We start from the raw sequence: 21,448 nt of genomic DNA on the forward strand, positions 1-21,448 counted from the left end.
GAGATGCACGATGTATCAGCCACCATATCAGTATCGGCCGATATATGTTCATTTTAAATGTTATCGGCCCAATAAGAAAATCTGGACGCTATATTAAAGCCGTTAAAATAATGTATTATTTCCCTTAGCTGAGACACTTCAGATGCGTATTGTTCGACATTTGATTTTAATAATGTATTAGTAAATGTTAAAATTAACATTAATAAATGTTGTAGAAGTATTGTTCACTCTAAATTCATGTTAACTAATGTAGTTAACTAATGTTAACTAACGAACCTTATTGTAAAGTGTTACCATAATAATAATACATTTAATTTTATAGCCATATTGATCCATAATCAATGTAAACACAGCAAAACGCTTTTAATCTTCAATCAGAAAAATCGCTATTAGATTGTTTCCCCTAAATCGTGCAGCCCTGCCAGTCTAAAAGAAGGATCAGTGTAAACACTCAATAGAGGCTGGACTGCTCAAGCCCTGCCTGATTTAAAGGCCGTCACCCACCGATCGCTGCCACTTTGATGAGGAGGGCGTTGAGGCCGCTTGATATGATCTCTCTGAGCAGCTCGGCCTGGTCTCGGCGCCACAGGTACGCCAGCGGCTGGAGCTGAAGCCTGGCACACCTGCGGAGAACACACACACCACAGGTGGAGAACTGAGAGGAACAATGCAAACTGAGCAGGCGTGCAGGAGGACATGATGGATGTGAAGAGAAAAGAGGGCGGCACTCTGACACCACTTCAAACACTATTTGTTAAAGCGGTCATCAGATGCCCATTTTCCACAAGTTGTTGTGATTCTTTAGGGTCTTCATGTAAAGTTTACTTTGGTTAAAATTCCTCAATGGTTGTGTAAAACAACACTCTTTTACCTCCTCAAAAACAGCTCTGTTCACAGCGACCTGTTTCGGTGCATGTCTCTTTAAATGATAATAATAATAAACAGTTTGTCAGTGGCATAAATATGCTAAAACGGGCAGTTCGTCAGTGGTCGAGGGCATAAATATGCTAATATGGGACAGTTCGTTAGTGGTCGAGGGCATAAATATGCTAATACGTGACAGTTTGTCAGTGGTCGAGGGCGTAAATATGCTAATACGGGCAGTTCGTCAGTGGTCGAGGGCGTAAATATGCTAATATGGGCAGTTCGTCAGTGGTTGAGGGCGTAAATATGCTAATACGGGCAGTTCGTTAGTGGTTGAGGGCGTAAATATGCTAATACGGGCAGTTCGTCAGTGGTTGAGGGCGTAAATATGCTAATACGGGACAGTTCGTCAGTGGTCGAGGGCGTAAATATGCTAATACGGGACAGCCTGTCAGTGGTCGAGGGTGCAAATATGCTAATACGGGCAGTTCGTCAGTGGTTGAGGGCGTAAATATGCTAATACAGGCAGTTTGTCAGTGGTCGAGGGTGTAAATATGCTAATACGGGCAGTTCGTCAGTGGTCGAGGACGTAAAAATGCTAATACGGGCAGTTCGTTAGTGGTTGAGGGCGTAAATATGCTAATACAGGCAGTTCGTCAGTGGTTGAGGGCGTAAATATGCTAATACAGGACAGTTCGTCAGTGATCGAGGACGTAAATATGCTAATACGGGACAGCCCGTCAGTGGTCGAGGGCGCAAATATGCTAATACGGGCAGTTCGTCAGTGGTCGAGGGCGTAAATATGCTAATACGGGACAGTTCGTCAGTGGTCGAGGGCGCAAATATGCTAATACGGGACAGGTCGTCAGTGGGTGAGGGCGTAAATATGCTAATACGGGCAGTTTGTCAGTGGTCGAGGGCGTAAATATGCTAAAACGGGCAGTTCGTCAGTGGTCGAGGGCGTAAATATGCTAATACGGGCAGTTCATCAGTGGTCGAGGGCGTAAATATGCTAATACGGGACAGGTCGTCAGTGGGCGAGGGCGTAAATATGCTAATACGGGCAGTTCGTCAGTGGTCGAGGGTGTAAATATGCTAATACGGGCAGTTCGTCAGTGGTCGAGGACGTAAATATGCTAATAAGGGACAGGTCGTCAGTGGTCGAGGGCGTAAATATGCTAATGCGGGCAGTTCGTCAGTGGGCGAGGGCGTAAATATGCTAATACGGGCAGTTCATCAGTGGTCGAGGGCGTAAATATGCTAATACGGGCAGTTCATCAGTGGTCGAGGGTGTAAATATGCTAATACGGCAGTCCGTCAGTGGTCGAAGGAGTAAATATGCTAATACGGGCAGTTCGTCAGTGGTTGAGGGCGTAAATATGCTAATACGGGCAGTTCGTCAGTGGTCGAGGGCGTAAATATGCTAATACGGGACAGCCTGTCAGTGGTCGAGGGCGCAAATATGCTAATACGGGCAGTTTGTCAGTGGTTGAGGGCGTAAATATGCTAATACGGGCAGTTTGTCAGTGGTCGAGGGTGTAAATATGCTAATACGGGCAGTTTGTCAGTGGTCGAGGGTGTAAATATGCTAATACGGCCAGTTCGTCAGTGGTCGAGGACGTAAATATGCTAATACAGGCAGTACGGGCAGTTTGTCAGTGGTCAAGGGTGTAAATATGCTAATACAGGCAGTTCGTCAGTGGTCGAGGGCGTAAATATGCTAATACGGGCAGTTCGTCAGTGGTCGAGGGTGTAAATATGCTAATACAGCAGTCCGTCAGTGGTCGAAGGAGTAAATATGCTAATACGGGCAGTTCGTCAGTGGTCGAGGGCGTAAATATGCTAATACGGGCAGTTCGTCACTGGTTGAGGACGTAAAAATGCTAATACGGGCAGTTCGTCAGTGGTCGAGGGTGTAAATATGCTAATACGGGCAGTTCGTCAGTGGTCGAGGGTGTAAATATGCTAATACGGGCAGTTCGTCAGTGGTTGAGGACGTAAAAATGCTAATACGGGCAGTTCGTTAGTGGTTGAGGGCGTAAATATGCTAATACGGCAGTCCATCAGTGGTCGAAGGAGTAAATATGCTAATACAGGACAGTCCGTCAATGGCCGTGGGCGGAGCATGAGCAATATTACATCATATTGCTCAGAAAGTCCAAACGGCTTTGATTATTGAGAGTGTTTAGGCTTTTTTGAGGATAAAAAAAAAAATGTCTTCATTGTACGGTGGTTGTGCAAACACCATATAAAAGTGAATTTTGCATCCGATGACCAATTTAAATAAAGTCAATACAATAGAGATAAACAAAGACAATAGAGATTGTTACGTGTTCCGAAATCAAAGCTAAAAAGTAACTGTGACCGTGTGTTTCCAGTGGCTGATGCGTTACCACTCAGCATTAGATCTGCTCCATCCATGTCTGTGTTTTAATCTCGGCTAAAAACGTACCTTTTTGAACTAGCATATGGTCAATAATGATGAAATGTATTGTATTGTGTGTTTTGTTTATGGTTTTTCTTAATTTTATATATCGTAAAGCACACTGGTCAACTGGTGTTGTGTTTAGTTGTGCTATAGAAATAAAACTGACATTGACAATTAGCGCTTGCTCTCCGGCTTGGCTGAACGCCAGCTCATGTGACATGGGTGGACGTCAGCTCAATGCTAGCGCCACGGGTCAAATCGAGAGCGCAAGTGATTAGCACGATACGCTGTGCCCCTCGGCATCATGGGATGTCAGGTATACAGGTAGGGTTACACCACTTATCCTGCCGAGGAACAATAGCTGACTGACAGCTGATACACGCACAGCTCGAGTGAGAGGCAGGGGAATCGGCTGTGGACATGAAAAACAGCGTGAAATATATCACTAGTTTATTGCTAGTCCGTTTAATGTTTGGAGTCACTAATAGTTAAAGTCTCCCTGTAGGCAATAATTGTATCCATTTAAACTCATCTTTGATCACCAAAATGACACATTTAAAAGTTTTTTCCTTGAAAAGAAAATGTCTTCATGTCTTAAAATATCTTGAATGTAACTCGACACCCTTGCCTCATTTAGTATGCACGGTTCTATGAATATGCAAATGAGCCCCGCCTCCACTCACTCACTCAGCTCAGAGATCCACTGGTTGACGATCACACGTTGATCTGATTGGTTACAAGGTAGTTTGTGACGTCAGAAACACCAGCGATTTCAAAGCGTGTGTTTGAGACTGTCTTTGGTTCACTGCAGTTTTAAGGAGGAAATACTCAGCAATGGTGTCGACTTATGAATTTACACATGATTTGTCTTAAAGCAGATTAAAACACCACATAGACACATAAACAACATTAAAAGCTGGATTTACACCACAGGGGGACTTTAAAACACTTATTTTTGTTTTATTCTTTACTTTTATTGTAATTTTTTTCTTATGCTCTTGTGATTATTTAAAAAAAATCCTTTTTATGCAAAGCACTTTGAATTACCATTGTGTATAAAATGTGCTATATAAATTACTGTAAATAAACTTGCCTTGCATATCCACAGCTGAACATCTGAACGTCCAGCATGATGCGGTGGCGATACAAGTCTTGGGTATATTGGCTTATAGTGTTGTAAATGACTCAAGGACATAATGTGGTGTGTTGTGTGTGAGAAAGGGAGAGGAGAAGCGAGAGGAAGGATCTCCACTTACACGTTCTCCACACGTATCCTCTGGTAGTCGGACAGAATGGCCCCGACAGACACGGCCTCCACACACAGCTCCTCCTGAACACACAGAAGACGGAGGAAAGATGGTCAGATCACACACGCAAACATCATTACACATCAGGGTTCCCACACCTCGCTTCACTTCAGATTCAAGGAGCTTTCAAGGACTTTCCAGGTCCAATACAAGGGCTGCACGAAATTATCGAAATATCACAAATGTATGAATCGTGATATGCATATCGCCACCGCTTGCAATAACTGGGGTCACGAACACAAGACAGAGAGAAAATCACTCACTCTCGGCTGAAGAACTTCTGTAGCTTTAATAAGAATCAGGATATATCTAATTCATACAGTGAAAACTAAGCAGTGTTTTATTTTTACATTTGATTATTCAGTTTGTGTTGTTTAATAACTCTAATGTAGGATAACCTGAAGCCCACTGATGTTAGAATAACACTTCTGATATACAGTAAAACACTGATGTTCACTTTGAGAAGTTTAGGGATGTTTTCTTGTCACAAAAAGAATGTGAAACACATTTTATCATTTTAAATATATTTTAAAGATACTTTTTAATCATTATCGTGTCGCATATCGAATATCGCAGTATTTAATGAGTTATCGCTTATGGCATTTCTCTTCAGTATCGTGCAGCTCTACTATATACCCGCAAACTCAAGGACTTCATGTGGGACATGTTTCGAGTGAGAGCAAGGTTACATCGTGTTACCTTGTAAGATACATTGTTACAGTTTTGTGCACGTTCGTCATGGCAACGTACAACACAAAGTATCTCACGCGGGAAACACTTAACGTAACGCGTAAATGTGTGTAACTAACGTAAATCAAGCAAGCTAGTGCGCAGAGACCACGAAGTGTTGGTGAAATAACACATTAGCGGACCGGAGGGAATCATGTGGAATCTTATCCAGAAAACTTCTTGCACAAAATAAATTCAAGCACTTTCGAGGATCTGTATCTGTTTATCCGTTTATTTAAAAAAAAACTTTCCAGGACCTTTTATTATTTTTTTCAGATTCCCAAACTTTCAAGGATTTTGAGGAGCCATGGGAACACTGATCACGTGACCACCTCACACGGCTAATCCACTCGAAGACAGACCTTCTCCACAAAGTATGGGAGACATTTTTAAATGAGTTGCAAACATTATATTTAGTTATTTTGATTTTACCAATGAGTTTATCCATAATGTGAGCTAATAGTTTGCAATAAAAGTGTGTACTCTCTGAGCTGCTTTTGTGTTTGTTTTGTATATTGTTAATCTATTCTATCAATGAATGGAAGTGGTTTTGAGTTCAAAACCCCATCATGTGAACATCACACACAGGAGATCCAGCAGCGTCAGTGATCAACACACACTCATATTAACACACACACAACACTACGCTCTGTCAGTCGCAGTGTCCACATCTCCTCCTGGTCAAGCTCCAGACGTGAACACACACACACACACACACACACACACACACACAGCGTAACGTGACGTCAGCGCTGGAGCGAGCGTGTCTGATACTCATGCCTTCAGCAAACCGAGATAAGCCTATCGCTCTCCGTCATCACTAAACAAGACTGAGCAAACTACATTAGGCAGAACACACAAACACATTACAAGAGCTTTAGGCTAGACTCTTTATCTGTGTGTGTGTGTGTGTGTGTGTGTGTGTGTGTGTGTGTGTGTGTGTGTGTGTGTGTGTGTGTGTGTGTGTGAACATGCCGATTCAACATGAACCACTGATTCAATAAAAAAATTATTAGCAAATTCAGATCAATTCACTTTGTTTCATCATAATTAGATTTGAGTAATAACTATCGTCAGCTAGAAAGCATTCTGATGAATATATACACTATATTATATATTTGTATATGCATATTTATCATATTTTTACTTAACCTGTAAGTAATGTCTTCATTATTTAATGCATGTTTCAATAAATCTTTAATTAAAACAAGTTATTATAGTTTATTGTCGTTCAAATGTTTATATTTAACTAACAAACTGGAGTAGAATTATTAAAAGTTGATTTAAAACTGCCGTATGTGCAAGTTAAATGTTTAGTCCCAAACTCAGTTTGAGTGTTTGCTTGATTATTGATAATTAATTTATTATTTAGTATTATTTAGATTTAGTGCATCCTGAATTTTCAGTTTTGGCCCAGAATTTTCATTTTGGTGCATCCATATATATATATCAAAACTAATAAGAGTGACAAAAACACTGTGAAATTACTATATGTTTTTTTTCTTTTTTTTTTTTTTTTTATTGTTAACCAAGCCAAAGCTGCAAAGAAATAGACCAATGACACATACAAACGAGTACACATGTAGAGGAGAAAAGAAGAGCTAAATATATAGATATAAAAGTATATACAGATACAGTAATCATTTTAATGAATAGGTTATTCCAGTGTGATATAACAATATTTTTGAGATAGACAGACAGATATAAACTCACTTTTATATTAATAGATATATTTGATTAATAGATATCTAGACAATTTGAAACAATCATAATAATAATATTTGTAGTAATAGTAGTAATAATAATAGTGGCAGCAGCAGCAGCAATAATAGTGATCTTAACTTTAGACCAGTCCACAAAATAATTGCAGACTAAAATGACTAAATTTTAGAGCCCTAAAGACAGAAGCTACAGCAGTGTCTCAGTGAGAGTGAGAGAGTGTCCACAGATCCCGCAGGAGTCTCCGGATGGGAAGCGTTTGATTGTGACTTTAGGACCCGCTGGATGTAAATGTCATGTGGACAGTAATGAAATAAGCTCTTGTGTAAGGAGCCGGCGTGTTCACAGGTGAAGCGCTCCTCTATTAGCCGCCGCATCGACCGGGCGTCCCGGGACGACCCCAGAGGTCATCATTTATGTATTAAGCAGGTTTAAAGGTATCCATTTCTTTTTATGTTCTTTTCCAGCAGTAATGTGGAAGTAATCAGAGACAGGTTTGATTTCTCTGCGCTCCTGACACCTCGAGCGATCGATGTCCTGCAGAAACCCACCTGGACACAGAAGCGCAGGATAAAAGCGTGTGTGTGTGTGTGTGTGTGTGTGTGTGTGTGTGTGTGTGTGTGTGTGTGTGTGTGTGTGTGTGTGTGTGTGTGTGTGTGTGTGTGTGTGTGTGTGTGTGTGTGTGTGTGTGTGTGTGTGTGTGTGTGTGTGTGTATGTATATATGTATATATATATATATATATTATATATATATATATGCACACAAACACACATATATGATGACCTTACTCGCGATTAATTGATTTGACACTACTATCTGTAAACCTTCAAACTTCAAGGCTTTTTACAAAACTTTCAAATCAAGTTAAAAATTTGTCTTCTCTCGCACGCGCCGGCGGAAGCAAGCGTTTGAACATCTGACAGTGAATCTCACGAGCCTCTGAAAATAATCATCCGGCACAAACTCAACGACCAATCGATCCATTCCTTCTCTAACACCAGTATCAGCGCTGTAGTGTCTCACCAGCAGTGTTACCAGAGTGTGTGTTCAGTGTCGGGCCGGGCATTGACTAGGGCTGTCACCATATATCGCAATACAAAAATACAATATGTATTTTATATAATTCACCCAAAATCAAAATTAATGTGTGCGAAAAAATCCAAGTTTTCAGAGTTTTAGTGCCAGAACTGCATTAAACTACTATATATAATGTTGAATATAATGTATAATAATGCAATGGGGGAATATTAGTGTGTCCTGATAATGCCAGATGTCTGATGTTACCAGTAAAAGTGTCCTACATTATTGTAAATATATCTAGTCAATAATTCAGTATTTTCATCTTCAGAATCATGAATATTGTTATTCTGGTGTCTCTATTGTCCTGTTCATTGGGTTTCAGCACCAAGTCCAAGCCTGTTCATTTACACACACAATGTAGGATCACATTTAGCATTTAATCATTTTCTGTAAACCTTTTATCATGTGTCTTGGAGTATCGCAGTGATATGGTCTCGTGAGTTCAGGATCGTGATGTGAGGGGATCGTGACACTCCTGGTGTTGACACAAGTTTCATGATTGGATGCATTGGTTGCACTTTAGATTTAGGTTTATTAACTAAGACTAATAAATACTGTAGCAGTGTTCAGTATGATTAGAGCTCTTATATTATCCTATGGTGCACATGAGGGCTGAACGTCGTGATGTTTCACACACTCTCACACTCAGAGCCGTCGATACTCTCCTGTTTTCTGGCTGTAAGTTTCACAGGTTTCTTCACAGATCTTGAAGGACTGCTGGAACACAAGCTGTGCTTTTCAGGTGTGAAGATTTCATCTATTCTACTGTCCTCAAAACACATCATAATTATATTTGGGGATTGCTGCAAAACAAACAAACACAAAAAAAACAATCACTTCTAATAAATAAATGAATATGCAATATTCCTACACAATGATGCCAATTTTTGACAGTTTTTTTTTTTTTACATTTTGTCAAATTATTATTTAGATGGTAATAGACAGACAGGTGTGGTGGTGTGTGGAGGTCTAAGGGTTAACAGTGTAATTATAGAAGTCATTACAGCTGTAATTATATGCAGGTATTTATAAATACAAGTACAATGTAGAACAAGTGCACTGAATCAAATGATTAATTTAATTGTAAGTGCATATCAGTTAGATATTTAACATGTAAATCCAGCTTTTAATGTTGTTTATGTGTTTATGTGGTGTTTTTAATCTGCTTTAAGACAAACTATTGCCACAGATATCCCCGTGCGACTCGAGACTGGTGACGTGATCCAGGGTCACATGTGACATGATGAACATCAACTCAATCTCCAAACATGATGAACATGTATAAATGCCTTTCTATCGATGATAATGCAGAAGAAAACCTCATGCTCTTCTCTTTCTGAAGGGCCTCGTTCAGAGGAGAAATTACATGTGTTCAACTATAGATGGCACTATTGCACCATCACTCACACACACACACACACACACACACACACACACACACACTGAACGGCACACCTAAAACACAGCCATTCCTTTATGTTCAAGTGTCATTTGCTCAAAAGATAACATCTAATTAAGTCAAAGTGCTGGATGAATCTTTTAAAACATCACACTCCTGGAACAGAACACACACTCCTGGAGCAGAACACACACTCCTGGAGCAGAACACACACTCCTGGAACACAACACACACTCCTGGAACACAACACACACTCCTGGAGCAGAACACACACTCCTGGAACACAACACACACTCCTGGAACACAACACACACTCCTGGAACACAACACACACTCCTGGAGCAGAACACACACTCCTGGAACAGAACACACACTCCTGGAACAGAACACACACTCCTGGAGCAGAACACACACTCCTGGAGCAGAACACACACTCCTGGAGCAGAACACACACTCCTGGAGCAGAACACACACTCCTGGAGCAGAACACACACTCCTGGAGCAGAACACACACTCCTGGAGCAGAACACACACTCCTGGAGCAGAACACACACTCCTGGAACAGAACACACACTCCTGGAACAGAACACACACTCCTGGAACAGAACACACACTCCTGGAACAGAACACACACTCCTGGAACAGAACACACACTCCTGGAGCAGAACACACACTCCTGAAACAGAACACACACTCCTGGAGCAGAACACACACTCCTGGAGCAGAACACACACTCCTGGAGCAGAACACACACTCCTGGAGCAGAACACACACTCCTGGAGCAGAACACACACTCCTGGAGCAGAACACACACTCCTGGAGCAGAACACACACACTCCTGGAGCAGAACACACACTCCTGAAACAGAACACACACTCCTGGAGCAGAACACACACTTCTGGAGCAGAACACACACTCCTGGAGCAGAACACACACTCCTGGAGCAGAACACACACTCCTGGAGCAGAACACACACTCCTGGAGCAGAACACACACTCCTGGAGCAGAACACACACTCCTGGAGCAGAACACACACTCCTGGAGCAGAACACACACTCCTGGAGCAGAACACACACTCCTGGAGCAGAACACACACTCCTGGAGCAGAACACACACTCCTGGAGCAGAACACACACTCCTGGAGCAGAACACACACTCCTGGAGCAGAACACACACTCCTGGAACACAACACACACTCCTGGAACACAACACACACTCCTGGAGCAGAACACACACTCCTGGAGCAGAACACACACTCCTGGAGCAGAACACACACTCCTGGAGCAGAACACACACTCCTGGAGAAGAACACACACTCCTGGAGCAGAACACACACTCCTGAAACAGAACACACACTCCTGGAGCAGAACACACACTCCTGGAGCAGAACACACACTCCTGGAGCAGAACACACACTCCTGGAGCAGAACACACACTCCTGGAGCAGAACACACACTCCTGGAGCAGAACACACACTCCTGGAGCAGAACACACACTCCTGGAGCAGAACACACACTCCTGGAGCAGAACACACACTCCTGGAGCAGAACACACACTCCTGGAGCAGAACACACACTCCTGAAACAGAACACACACTCCTGGAGCAGAACACACACTCCTGGAGCAGAACACACACTCCTGAAACAGAACACACACTCCTGGAGCAGAACACACACTCCTGGAGCAGAACACACACTCCTGGAGCAGAACACACACTTCTGGAGCAGAACACACACTCCTGGAGCAGAACACACACTCCTGGAACACAACACACACTCCTGGAACACAACACACACTCCTGGAGCAGAACACACACTCCTGGAGCAGAACACACACTCCTGGAGCAGAACACACACTCCTGGAGCAGAACACACACTCCTGAAACAGAACACACACTCCTGAAACAGAACACACACTCCTGGAGCAGAACACACACTCCTGAAACAGAACACACACTCCTGGAGCAGAACACACACTCCTGGAGCAGAACACACACTCCTGGAGCAGAACACACACTCCTGAAACAGAACACACACTCCTGGAACACAACACACACTCCTGGAGCAGAACACACACTCCTGGAGCAGAACACACACTCCTGGAGCAGAACACACACTCCTGGAGCAGAACACACACTCCTGGAGCAGAACACACACTCCTGGAGCAGAACACACACTCCTGGAGCAGAACACACACTCCTGGAGCAGAACACACACTCCTGAAGCAGAACACACACTCCTGGAGCAGAACACACACTCCTGGAGCAGAACACACACTCCTGGAGCAGAACACACACTCCTGGAGCAGAACACACACTCCTGGAGCAGAACACACACTCCTGGAGCAGAACACACACTCCTGGAGCAGAACACACACTCCTGGAACACAACACACACTCCTGGAACACAACACACACTCCTGGAGCAGAACACACACTCCTGGAGCAGAACACACACTCCTGGAGCAGAACACACACTCCTGGAGCAGAACACACACTCCTGGAGCAGAACACACACTCCTGGAGCAGAACACACACTTCTGCTGGTGAAGCGCTCTCGCACCGTTCCTGTCAGGCCGAATCACACACAAGTCTCAACTAAAATCTTTTTGATATCTTCAAATAATTTGGACGTACAAAAGAAACTTTTTTTTATTTGGCTAATTTTGTCTTCATCAAAATGAATGTTTAATTTTTGGATAATTCTCGATGTTCTGATGATGAAATACTGCTAGAAACTTGTGCAGGAGAATATATGTATCGACAGCATTTGTGGCATAATGCAGATCATGTGACAAAAAAAAAATATATATATATATATATATTATTATTATTATTATAATAATAAATATATAGTGTGAGAAATTATGTAAAACTGAAATCAACATTAATACTGTTTTACAATTATAAATGTCCAAAGATGCTGTTTCAGCACAATTCTGTGTTCCCTAAGATTGAGAGTCTCTTCTGCTCGGCATTACTTTGATAAAAAATACGGTAAAGACAGTAAAATATTATTATAATTATAATATTGTGAATATATAGTAAAGTGTAATTTATTCCTGTGATCAAAGCTAAATTTTCAGCATCATTACTCCAGTCTTCAGTGTCACATGATCCTTCAGAAATGATGATTTGATGCTCAAGAAACATTTATGACTATTATCAATGTTGAAAATAGTTCATATTTTTGTGGAAACTGTGAAACCTTTTATTTTTCAGGATTCTTTGATGAATAGAAAGTTCAAGAGAACAGCATTTGTTTGAAATAGAATCTTTTGTAACATTATAAATGTCTTTACTGTCACTTTTGATCAATTGAATGCGTCCTTGATGAATAAAAGCATTAATTTTTTTAATTTTTTTATCTTACAGACATCAAACTTTTGTACGGTAGTGTATATAAAGAGTCTCTTTGTTAATAAACATTAAAGTCAGCATGAAAGTGAAGTTGTGCTGGTCTTTTCTCCTCTATTGTGCCGTATATATCTCAGTGAAACGCTTCTGGAACAAGATTAAATGTGGGCGGGGCTTGATTGTGTCTGTGGGGAATTGATTGGATGGTTGTGGTTTGCAATTGGCTGATCTCATGTGAGTGACAGGTTATAGCCCCGCCCTCATCATCAGAGAAGAGAAGAGATGCTGCAAGAGGAACTTATTCTGATTCAAGATTATTAACACAATAATGATGATGTGCACCCATAAATCATTTACGATAAACACTACAAGATTCCATAAAATCATAAAAAATGTATTTCATGTTCACAGAGAGCACACGCTTTCACTGCATGATGTAGTTATTAAAAAGCCTTTATAATGCCCTCAATGTTCAAGACAAGGGGCAAAAATACCTCTGTATGTCTTTTATTTTGATCTCATTGAACATCATATAAAGAGTGGCATTTTTTCTCCAAATATCAGCACGATTACAAATGTGATATTTGTTTTTAGCAACAGTTTAATAAACAAGAAGTTAATATTAATTGACTCACATTTTAGACACAGTATTGCCAACGAAAACAGTTCCAAACACGACCACAGGACTGTTCTGACACACGGCGGGGAATGAACGAATCGCTTGAGTGAATGATTCAATGACTCACTCATTAAGAAGTCACAAGCTTCGTTCATGAATGAATCAGTCGTTTGAATGAATTGGTTGAGTCTCAATGACTCACTCATTAAGACCGTCACAAGCTCCGTTCCTGAATGATTCAGTCTGAATGAATCGGTTGAATCTCAATGATTCGCTCATTAACAGTGACTCACTGACACCTACTGGAGGCTTTAATCTCACATGTAGTGTTAATGGGGCAGCAGTGGTTCAGTGGTTCATGTAGGTTGTCTACAAACCGGAAGGTTGGTGGTTCAATCCCCGGTTCCACCTGACCAAATGTTGAGGTGTCCATGAGCAAGACACCTAACCCCAGCTGCTCCCGACGAGCTGGATGGCGCCTTGCATGGCTGACACCGCCGTCGGTGGGTGAATGTGAGGCTATGTAAAGCGCTTTGGTGGCCATAGGTCTGTGAAAGCGCTATATAAATGCAGTCCATTTACCATTAACAGTATCTTTTCATTTATTTTCAATAATTTCACTATATCAAGATTCAATGTTTTATGTTTAAACCACCAGAGCATTATTTCTGCATGTGTTAAACACATTGATGCCCTCTGATCTGGATTAAACAGTGTGTGTGAATGCATCTAAATCCACTTCAGATCCAGATTCTGTTTCCTCTGCACTGCACACATCAATGTTGAACTGACTTCATTTGATGGTAACAGCCCTATTGTGTCTTATTATTCAAACTGAATTTATTGATTAAATGTAAGAATTGAACACAAAAGATGATGCATACATTTAATTCAGTTTAAAAAACGACTTTATAAAAGGTAAAAAATCTATTTAAACGTATTGGAAAAGATGATTTCTGTCAGTGCTGTACACACAGAATATGAAGAATATCAAAAATATTCTTGTTTTATATTCTCAGTCCACGGCAGCACAAAACCAGATATATTCTAATTATCGTTATAGAGAAAAATCCCAGAAAATATCAAGATATCGTGTTTTGTCAATATCACACAGCCCTAGGATTACCCATGTCATTATACACAGAAACGGTGTATCCTCACGTCTAGACCTCATGCAGACACAGCTGTACCTGAACTCCAGAGCACATCTCATGAGGAACTAGGCGGAACAAGATCCCACACATATTAGACAAGATCCCACGGGAAACAAACAGCATATCTACCCAGAAACAGACGAACATGTGTCCGAGTGGAAGTAAACTAAACGTCTGGTCTGAGCAGAACTTCTGAAGATGAGTGTAACTATGAGTTTAGGATTTTAAACCATGCAATAGACAAAAAAAGCGTAAATGGATCAATACAAGAATAATGTTTGAAAGGATTAATCATAGAAATAACCTTAAAGAATAATCAGAATAATCATACGCATATCTTTTACACCACGTTTAACAAGATTTAATTATTTGAATATGAATTAATAATTTTTACTTTTTGTTGCATTTTTGTTCATCCTCAAACAATTATTGTATCTGTATTATTAAGAGGTGTTCACAAGAGTTAACTGTAAACTGCAAACATTAAACTTTGCTGAAAGTTGCGCTCGTCTTTCCTCTATTGTGTCGTATATCGAGTGAAACGGCTCAAATGTGGGCGGGGCTTGATTGTGTCCGTGGGGAACTGATTGGATGGTTGTAGTTGCTGAAGTCCACGATGTAATTCCTCATTATCTGAGAGCTTTAGAAGCGTGTTGTTTGGATCACAGAGCTGTGCTGCCTCACTGAAGGAGCTGGAGATCCGCACACACACACATCTGACCTCCTCCAGCCCAAAACAACAAGCCCTTAAAATCTGATGCCAGTCTTGTGTGAAAATAAGGGGAAACGCGTCTGTCGGGCCTCAAACTCTCTCATCTCTCCTCAGATTCAGGAAGTGATGCGAGCAAACACATCACATCAGCTGACAGACACACCGCATTCATCAACCACAACACATCAACTATTAGTACATCAAATGTGCAGCAACACCTCCTTCAGCTGAACGCTCACATTTTACAACACTGTAACTATGGCTACCAGTCCAGCAAATACTGTTTCCTTTAAAGTCTCCTTCACCGTAGCACTTTTATTAACCACTGTCTAACCACTAATTCTGGCTAAACTGAGAATCACGATCACGATTCTGAACAGACAACTAATCAAAACATTATTTCTGACAAAACGTTCATCGCTGCAGTCTATTTAAAATGTGTAATTAAATGGAATGAACTACTTTTAAAAAAACGGTTAAATGAATGATTCAGTGACTCAATGCTTCAATGACATCATTACTGGATGAATCAGCGATTCTGAACGAATCTCTTAAATTAATGATTCATTGACTCAATCATATAGACTTCACTTGCTTCATTACTGGATGAATCAGCGTTTCTGAACGAATCTCTTAAATTAATGATTCATTGACTCAATCATATAGACTTCACTTGCTTCATTACTGGATGAATCAGCGTTTCTGAATGTAATCTCTTAAATGAATGATTCATTGACTCAATCATATAGACTTCACTTGCTTCATTACTGGATGAATCAGCGTTTCTGAACGAATCTCTTAAATTAATGATTCATTGACTCAATCATATAGACTTCACTTGCTTCATTACTGGATGAATCAGCGTTTCTGAACGAATCTCTTAAATTAATGATTCATTGACTCAATCATATAGACTTCACTTGCTTCATTACTGGATGAATCAGCATTTCTGAACGAATCTCTTAAATGAATGATTCATTGACTCAATCATATAGACTTCACTTGTTTCATTACTGGATGAATCAGCGTTTCTGAACGAATCTCTTAAATTAATGATTCATTGACTCAATCATATAGACTTCACTTGTTTCATTACTGGATGAATCAGCGTTTCTGAACGAATCTCTTAAATTAATGATTCATTGACTCAATCATATAGACTTCACTTGCTTCATTACAGGATAAATCAGCGTTTCTGAACGAATCTCTTAAATTAATGATTCATTGACTCAATCATATAGACTTCACTTGCTTCATTACTGGATGAATCAGCGTTTCTGAACGAATCTCTTAAATTAATGATTCACTAACTCAATCATATAGACTTCACTTGCTTCATTACTGGATGAATCAGCGTTTCTGAACGAATGATTTGATGATAAATGAATGTTTTAAGTCACTTGTTTCCACCTACTAGTGTATCATTATTTGAAGCGCCAAGTTACTTTCAAAAGGTGATTTACTCTATTTTGTTTGCTACTGCAGACATCAGTGTTTATATCTGAACTATAAACTTTTATCCCAGTACTTCTGTGATAATCTGAATTATTGTAACAGAAATAATGAAACTGTGTGGTTGGAAAGACTGTTTGTGAAGCTGTTTCATATCTAAACATGAATAGCAACGGCTCTCTCTGGATCAGGACACAGATCTGAATGTGTGCTGTGATTGCACTTGTCAAAGGTTTAAAGGGATAGTTCACTTTGAAATTAATTTTTGGTATGTTTTAGCTTACCTCAAGGTAGTGTTGCACGGTGTACCGATACTTCAAAAGTATCGCGATACTCGGAAATTAAAAACGTCACGATACCTAAATTTATCAGTATCGATACTAAAAAATTTTTTTTTTTTTTAAACGCCTCCCTATGGACATCTGTTTTTTTCCTGACGCACGCAGCAAAGAACCTGCCGCTGTCAGTGTCATGTGACAAAACACTACAGCGAGATGGCTGCATGTGCGAGCACAAGTGGTCCACGACTCGTAGAAAAAGATGACGCAAGGAGTGACATATGGAAGTACGTTGCCTACCTTGCTCTGTTGCACGGTGAACCGATACTTCAAAAGTAAATCGGAAATTAAAAACGTCACGATTCCTTAATTTATTAGTATCGATACTTCTAAGAATGACCGCGTTCCAGATTTGTAAGGCCGGCGACACACTGACTGCGTGTCGTGTCCGTTTTTATTTCGGCTCCCATGTTAACTGCCTGCGTGACACACGCGTCTGGGCGCAGCTCGAGACGCGCGGAAAACGTGTGTATGCTAGAAATAGAACCGACGCCTATTTTTCACGCGACACGCAAGCGTGTTGGAAGCGTTTCCAGGCAAAATAGAATAGGAAAAGATGTTTCTATGTCATTTTGACACGAATACATATTAAAAAATGACATTTTGATGTTTGAAAGTTTTGACATAAATACAATAAATGTAATTTAAAAATATATTATCGATTTTCAAATATGGCATCTCTCAATACAGAACGAAATATTCTGTAGCCTATTTTGCCGTCAACACTGCCGACGTTGTCTTTGCTGCTATATATTTATGTTTAACATGAAGTATAGGCCTTCCACACATCTCTCTCCCCACGTCAAATATATCACCAATGAGGCTTATCATATGTTACCAATATTAAACATTGTTTAATATAATCGCTGTTCATATTTTTATTCAAAGTTCAGAATCAAGATAAAGCTCTTATGTTTCTTATGATAAATTAGATAATGCTGCTAAATTTATAAAAAATGTTTCCTTGAATGTCATTGCTCTAATTAATTTTTTATAGTTTTATATTTCATATTTTGTTCAAATGTTTAATATATCTGCTGTTTATATGTTAATTTATTAGTGTGTTATATGATTAGAATGTTGTCCCGGTTTTAAAATAAAGCACAGCAATGATATTTGAGAGTGTTTCTCCCTTTTCAGGAAAAGTATCGAAAAAGTATCGAAATTGCAATACTTGACTTGGTATCGAAACAATAATTTTGGTATCGTGACAACACTACCTCAAGGGCATCCAAGATGTAGGTGTCTTTTTTTCCGCAGTAGTTTCAATTTTTATATTTTTAGGTCAAACCGTTCTTGTCTGTCAGTCATATAATGCAGGTCTATGGTCATTATCTCAAAACACAAGCACAGAGTCCAAATTAAAACAATTCCCCGTCGTCCAAATGAAACAATTCCCCACCGTAAGTACACACTGATGGCCTAAGACACGAAACGAGCGGTTTGTGTGAGAAAACGAACAGTATTTATATTGTTTTTACCTCTTATACACAGCCATGTCGAAGTGATCTGATCTGACGTGTACGCAGACTGGTGCATAGATATATACACTAGATGTCGCCTTAAAGACATTCGTTCCAATGAACTGCCGTAGACAAGGCGACATCTAGTGTATATATCTGTGCACCAGTCTGCGTACACGTCAGATCAGATCACTTCGACATGGCTGTGTATAAGAGGTAAAAACGATATAAATACTGTTCGTTTTCTCACACAAACCGCTCGTTTCGTGTCTTAGGCCATCAATGTGTACTTACGATGGGGAATTGTTTAATTTGGACGACGGGGAATTGTTTTAATTTGGACTCTGTGCATGTGTTTTGAGACAGTGACCATCGACCTGCATTATATGACTGACAGACAAGAACGGTTTGACCTAAAAATATAAAAATTGAAACTACTGCGGAAAAAAAGACACCTACATCTTGGATGCCCTTGAAGTAAGCTAAAACATACCAAAAATTAATTTCAAAGTGAACTATCCCTTTAATCGACACAGGAGAACGGATGTCATTTAGGAATAAGATCGCGTGGGTGTTTGAATCGAGATCGCGATCTTTCAACGATTAATCGTGCAGCTCTACTGCCAACTATATTACAACTTCTGCTTCACAATGGTCAGCAATCAGAAGTTCTGTGGTTTAAAATGTGGAAATGTTTAGATTGTTCATCACAGATTCATTGATTATCATAATACAGCCCTAAATGAGTACCGAGCTTTACTTACATGACATGTTTTAACATCTATTTCCCTCTCTTTGTACGATAGCGTCGCCAACTTCATCACTGCATCTGACACTGACTCAGAAAACACTGTTTATTAATAAACTATTAATGTTGAGACAGTGTCCTTTCTGACACATTCCTTATCATTATTTGTGTTGGTGTGCTTCAGCAAGCTTTATATGTGCTAGTTTATATTAGTATTTCTCTGTAATGTAGCAGTGTTACTCCTTCTCAGCCCTGAAACTCAACAGCACTAGCACTGGTGTAGAAGCTGAGATGTTGTACCTGGACGAGTTTGAGCAGCTGATAGAGATCCTCCACCTCGTCTCCTTCAGTCTGGCTGTATTCTCTGCCGGTGTGCAGACTCGAGCCCTTGATAGTGTGCCTGTATAGGGGCAGATCCATGGCCTCCGCCAGCAGATCCACGGCCTGGTGACCCACGGTCTGATACATGAAACTGTCCAGCTCGTCTGACACCGCTGACCAACAACAACACACACATATAAATACATATTTGGGGTTGGTAAGATTTGTAATGCTTCTGAAAGAGTCTCTTCTGCTCACTAAGACTGGGTTTATTTGATCAAAAATACAGTAAAAACAGTGAAATATTATTCCAATGTAGAACTGCTGTTTTCTATGTGAATATATCGTAAAGTGTAATGTATTCCTGTGATCAAAGCTGAATTTTCAGCATCATTACTCCAGTCTTCAGTGTCACATGATCCTGATATCCTAATGTAAACTATAACTGTAACTGAGCATTTAGCAGTGTCTGGGGGGATGTTAATGGGGAAAGGTCATGATTGTGATCTTACCGTGTGCAGGAGGCCTGAGGTTAGCGAGGGCCACTATAGTGTGACCAGCAGACACACACTGCATCATGTTATAACAGCTGTCTTTACCGCCACTGCAACACACACACACACACACAGATTTACACCATCATATTCACGTCTCGTTGTAATCACGGTAAACGCTGCGTCGTGTTAACGTTACCTGATCAACGCAACAACTCTCATGATGTTTATTTCACAGATGATTATCGCTGCAGACAGACAGACAGACAGACAGACAGACAGACAGAGAGTCAAGAGCAGTGACTGCAGCCTGTGTTGATCATCTCACACACACACACACGTGTTTCTGCCGCTCGACTGTAAACACTGGCGCTTCTTCCGGGTGACGGAAGGACCCCTGAGGAGGCTGTCTGAGGATCTGCCTGAGCGAAAAGCTCTGACTGACCGCCGAACGAACCATAGCTCCTAAATAACCCACTGGATATTCTGCTTAAATATCCGCTATATGGAAGCAACGTAAGAAAACAATAATGATTTTGTAAATCACAATTTTGACACGTAAAATGTCATAATCGAAATTTTGTTGAGACACAATCGAAACTATGACATTCTAAGTTATAATTATGAGTTAAACTCGAAATGATGGCATACAAGTCATAATTATGCAATATAAATGTATAATTTCGACTTTCATAATTATGATTTTTTATATATATATTCGACTTGATCTCAAAATGTCGACTGTCATGACATTAAGAATTATTATTTAGTGTGTCATCATTTTCACTTTTTTTTAAATCTCATAAATATGACTTAGTATGTCAACTTTGACTTTATCTCATATTTTAGATTTTTTTTTTTTTTTATGTTATAAAGATTTACCGAAGCATAAAGGACACTGTTATGCTGCCTGCAGAAAACTACAGTCAAACATAACTTTATTCATTCATATGACTCTTTTTATTAATGATTTTGATTTTGACAAATTATCAAAAACTAGAAAGCTCTGTGCTTAATTATTTTGAAAGAAGAGGCTGTATGTGTGGTGGCCATTAATGGATTGACTGTATTGTATTGATTGATTCCATTTTTGTGAATAAAACTGTGAATAAAATAAGTTGTCTATAAGGCATTGATGGTGTTTCAAGTGTGCATTATAAAAGATTGACTGACCAGTTTGGGAATGGGATGTGATAATCAGATTTACAGATTCCAAAGATAAATAAATGATGCACGTAAATATCAAACCGCAGAGGAGCTTTCT

General features: G+C 40.1%; 2 protein-coding genes across 2 annotated transcripts in view; one reads left to right on the plus strand and one right to left on the minus strand.

Moving 5' to 3' along the window:
* The window catches only part of LOC309478992 (uncharacterized protein), a gene marked incomplete at its 5' end in the record, with an annotated part of 132,100 nt that extends 130,461 nt beyond the window's left edge, over window positions 1–1,639 (plus strand). The window contains one exon of the mRNA XM_082142839.1: window positions 1,533–1,639. The remainder of the gene's footprint in view (window positions 1–1,532) is intronic.
* The window catches only part of dph6 (diphthamine biosynthesis 6), a 131,066-nt gene extending 110,497 nt beyond the window's left edge, over window positions 1–20,569 (minus strand). The window contains exons 1-5 of the mRNA XM_082143454.1: window positions 20,384–20,569; window positions 20,203–20,294; window positions 19,670–19,863; window positions 4,549–4,622; window positions 505–623 (exon numbers count right to left, since the gene is read on the minus strand). Coding sequence (XP_081999580.1) covers window positions 505–623; window positions 4,549–4,622; window positions 19,670–19,863; window positions 20,203–20,294; window positions 20,384–20,406 — 502 coding nt within the window. The 5' untranslated portion in view covers window positions 20,407–20,569. The remainder of the gene's footprint in view (window positions 1–504; window positions 624–4,548; window positions 4,623–19,669; window positions 19,864–20,202; window positions 20,295–20,383) is intronic.
* Window positions 20,570–21,448: the final 879 nt, after the last annotated feature.

This window comes from Leuciscus leuciscus (genome assembly GCF_965113295.1).
Source record: "Leuciscus leuciscus genome assembly, chromosome: 17".
Classification (NCBI taxonomy): domain Eukaryota; kingdom Metazoa; phylum Chordata; class Actinopteri; order Cypriniformes; family Leuciscidae; genus Leuciscus; species Leuciscus leuciscus.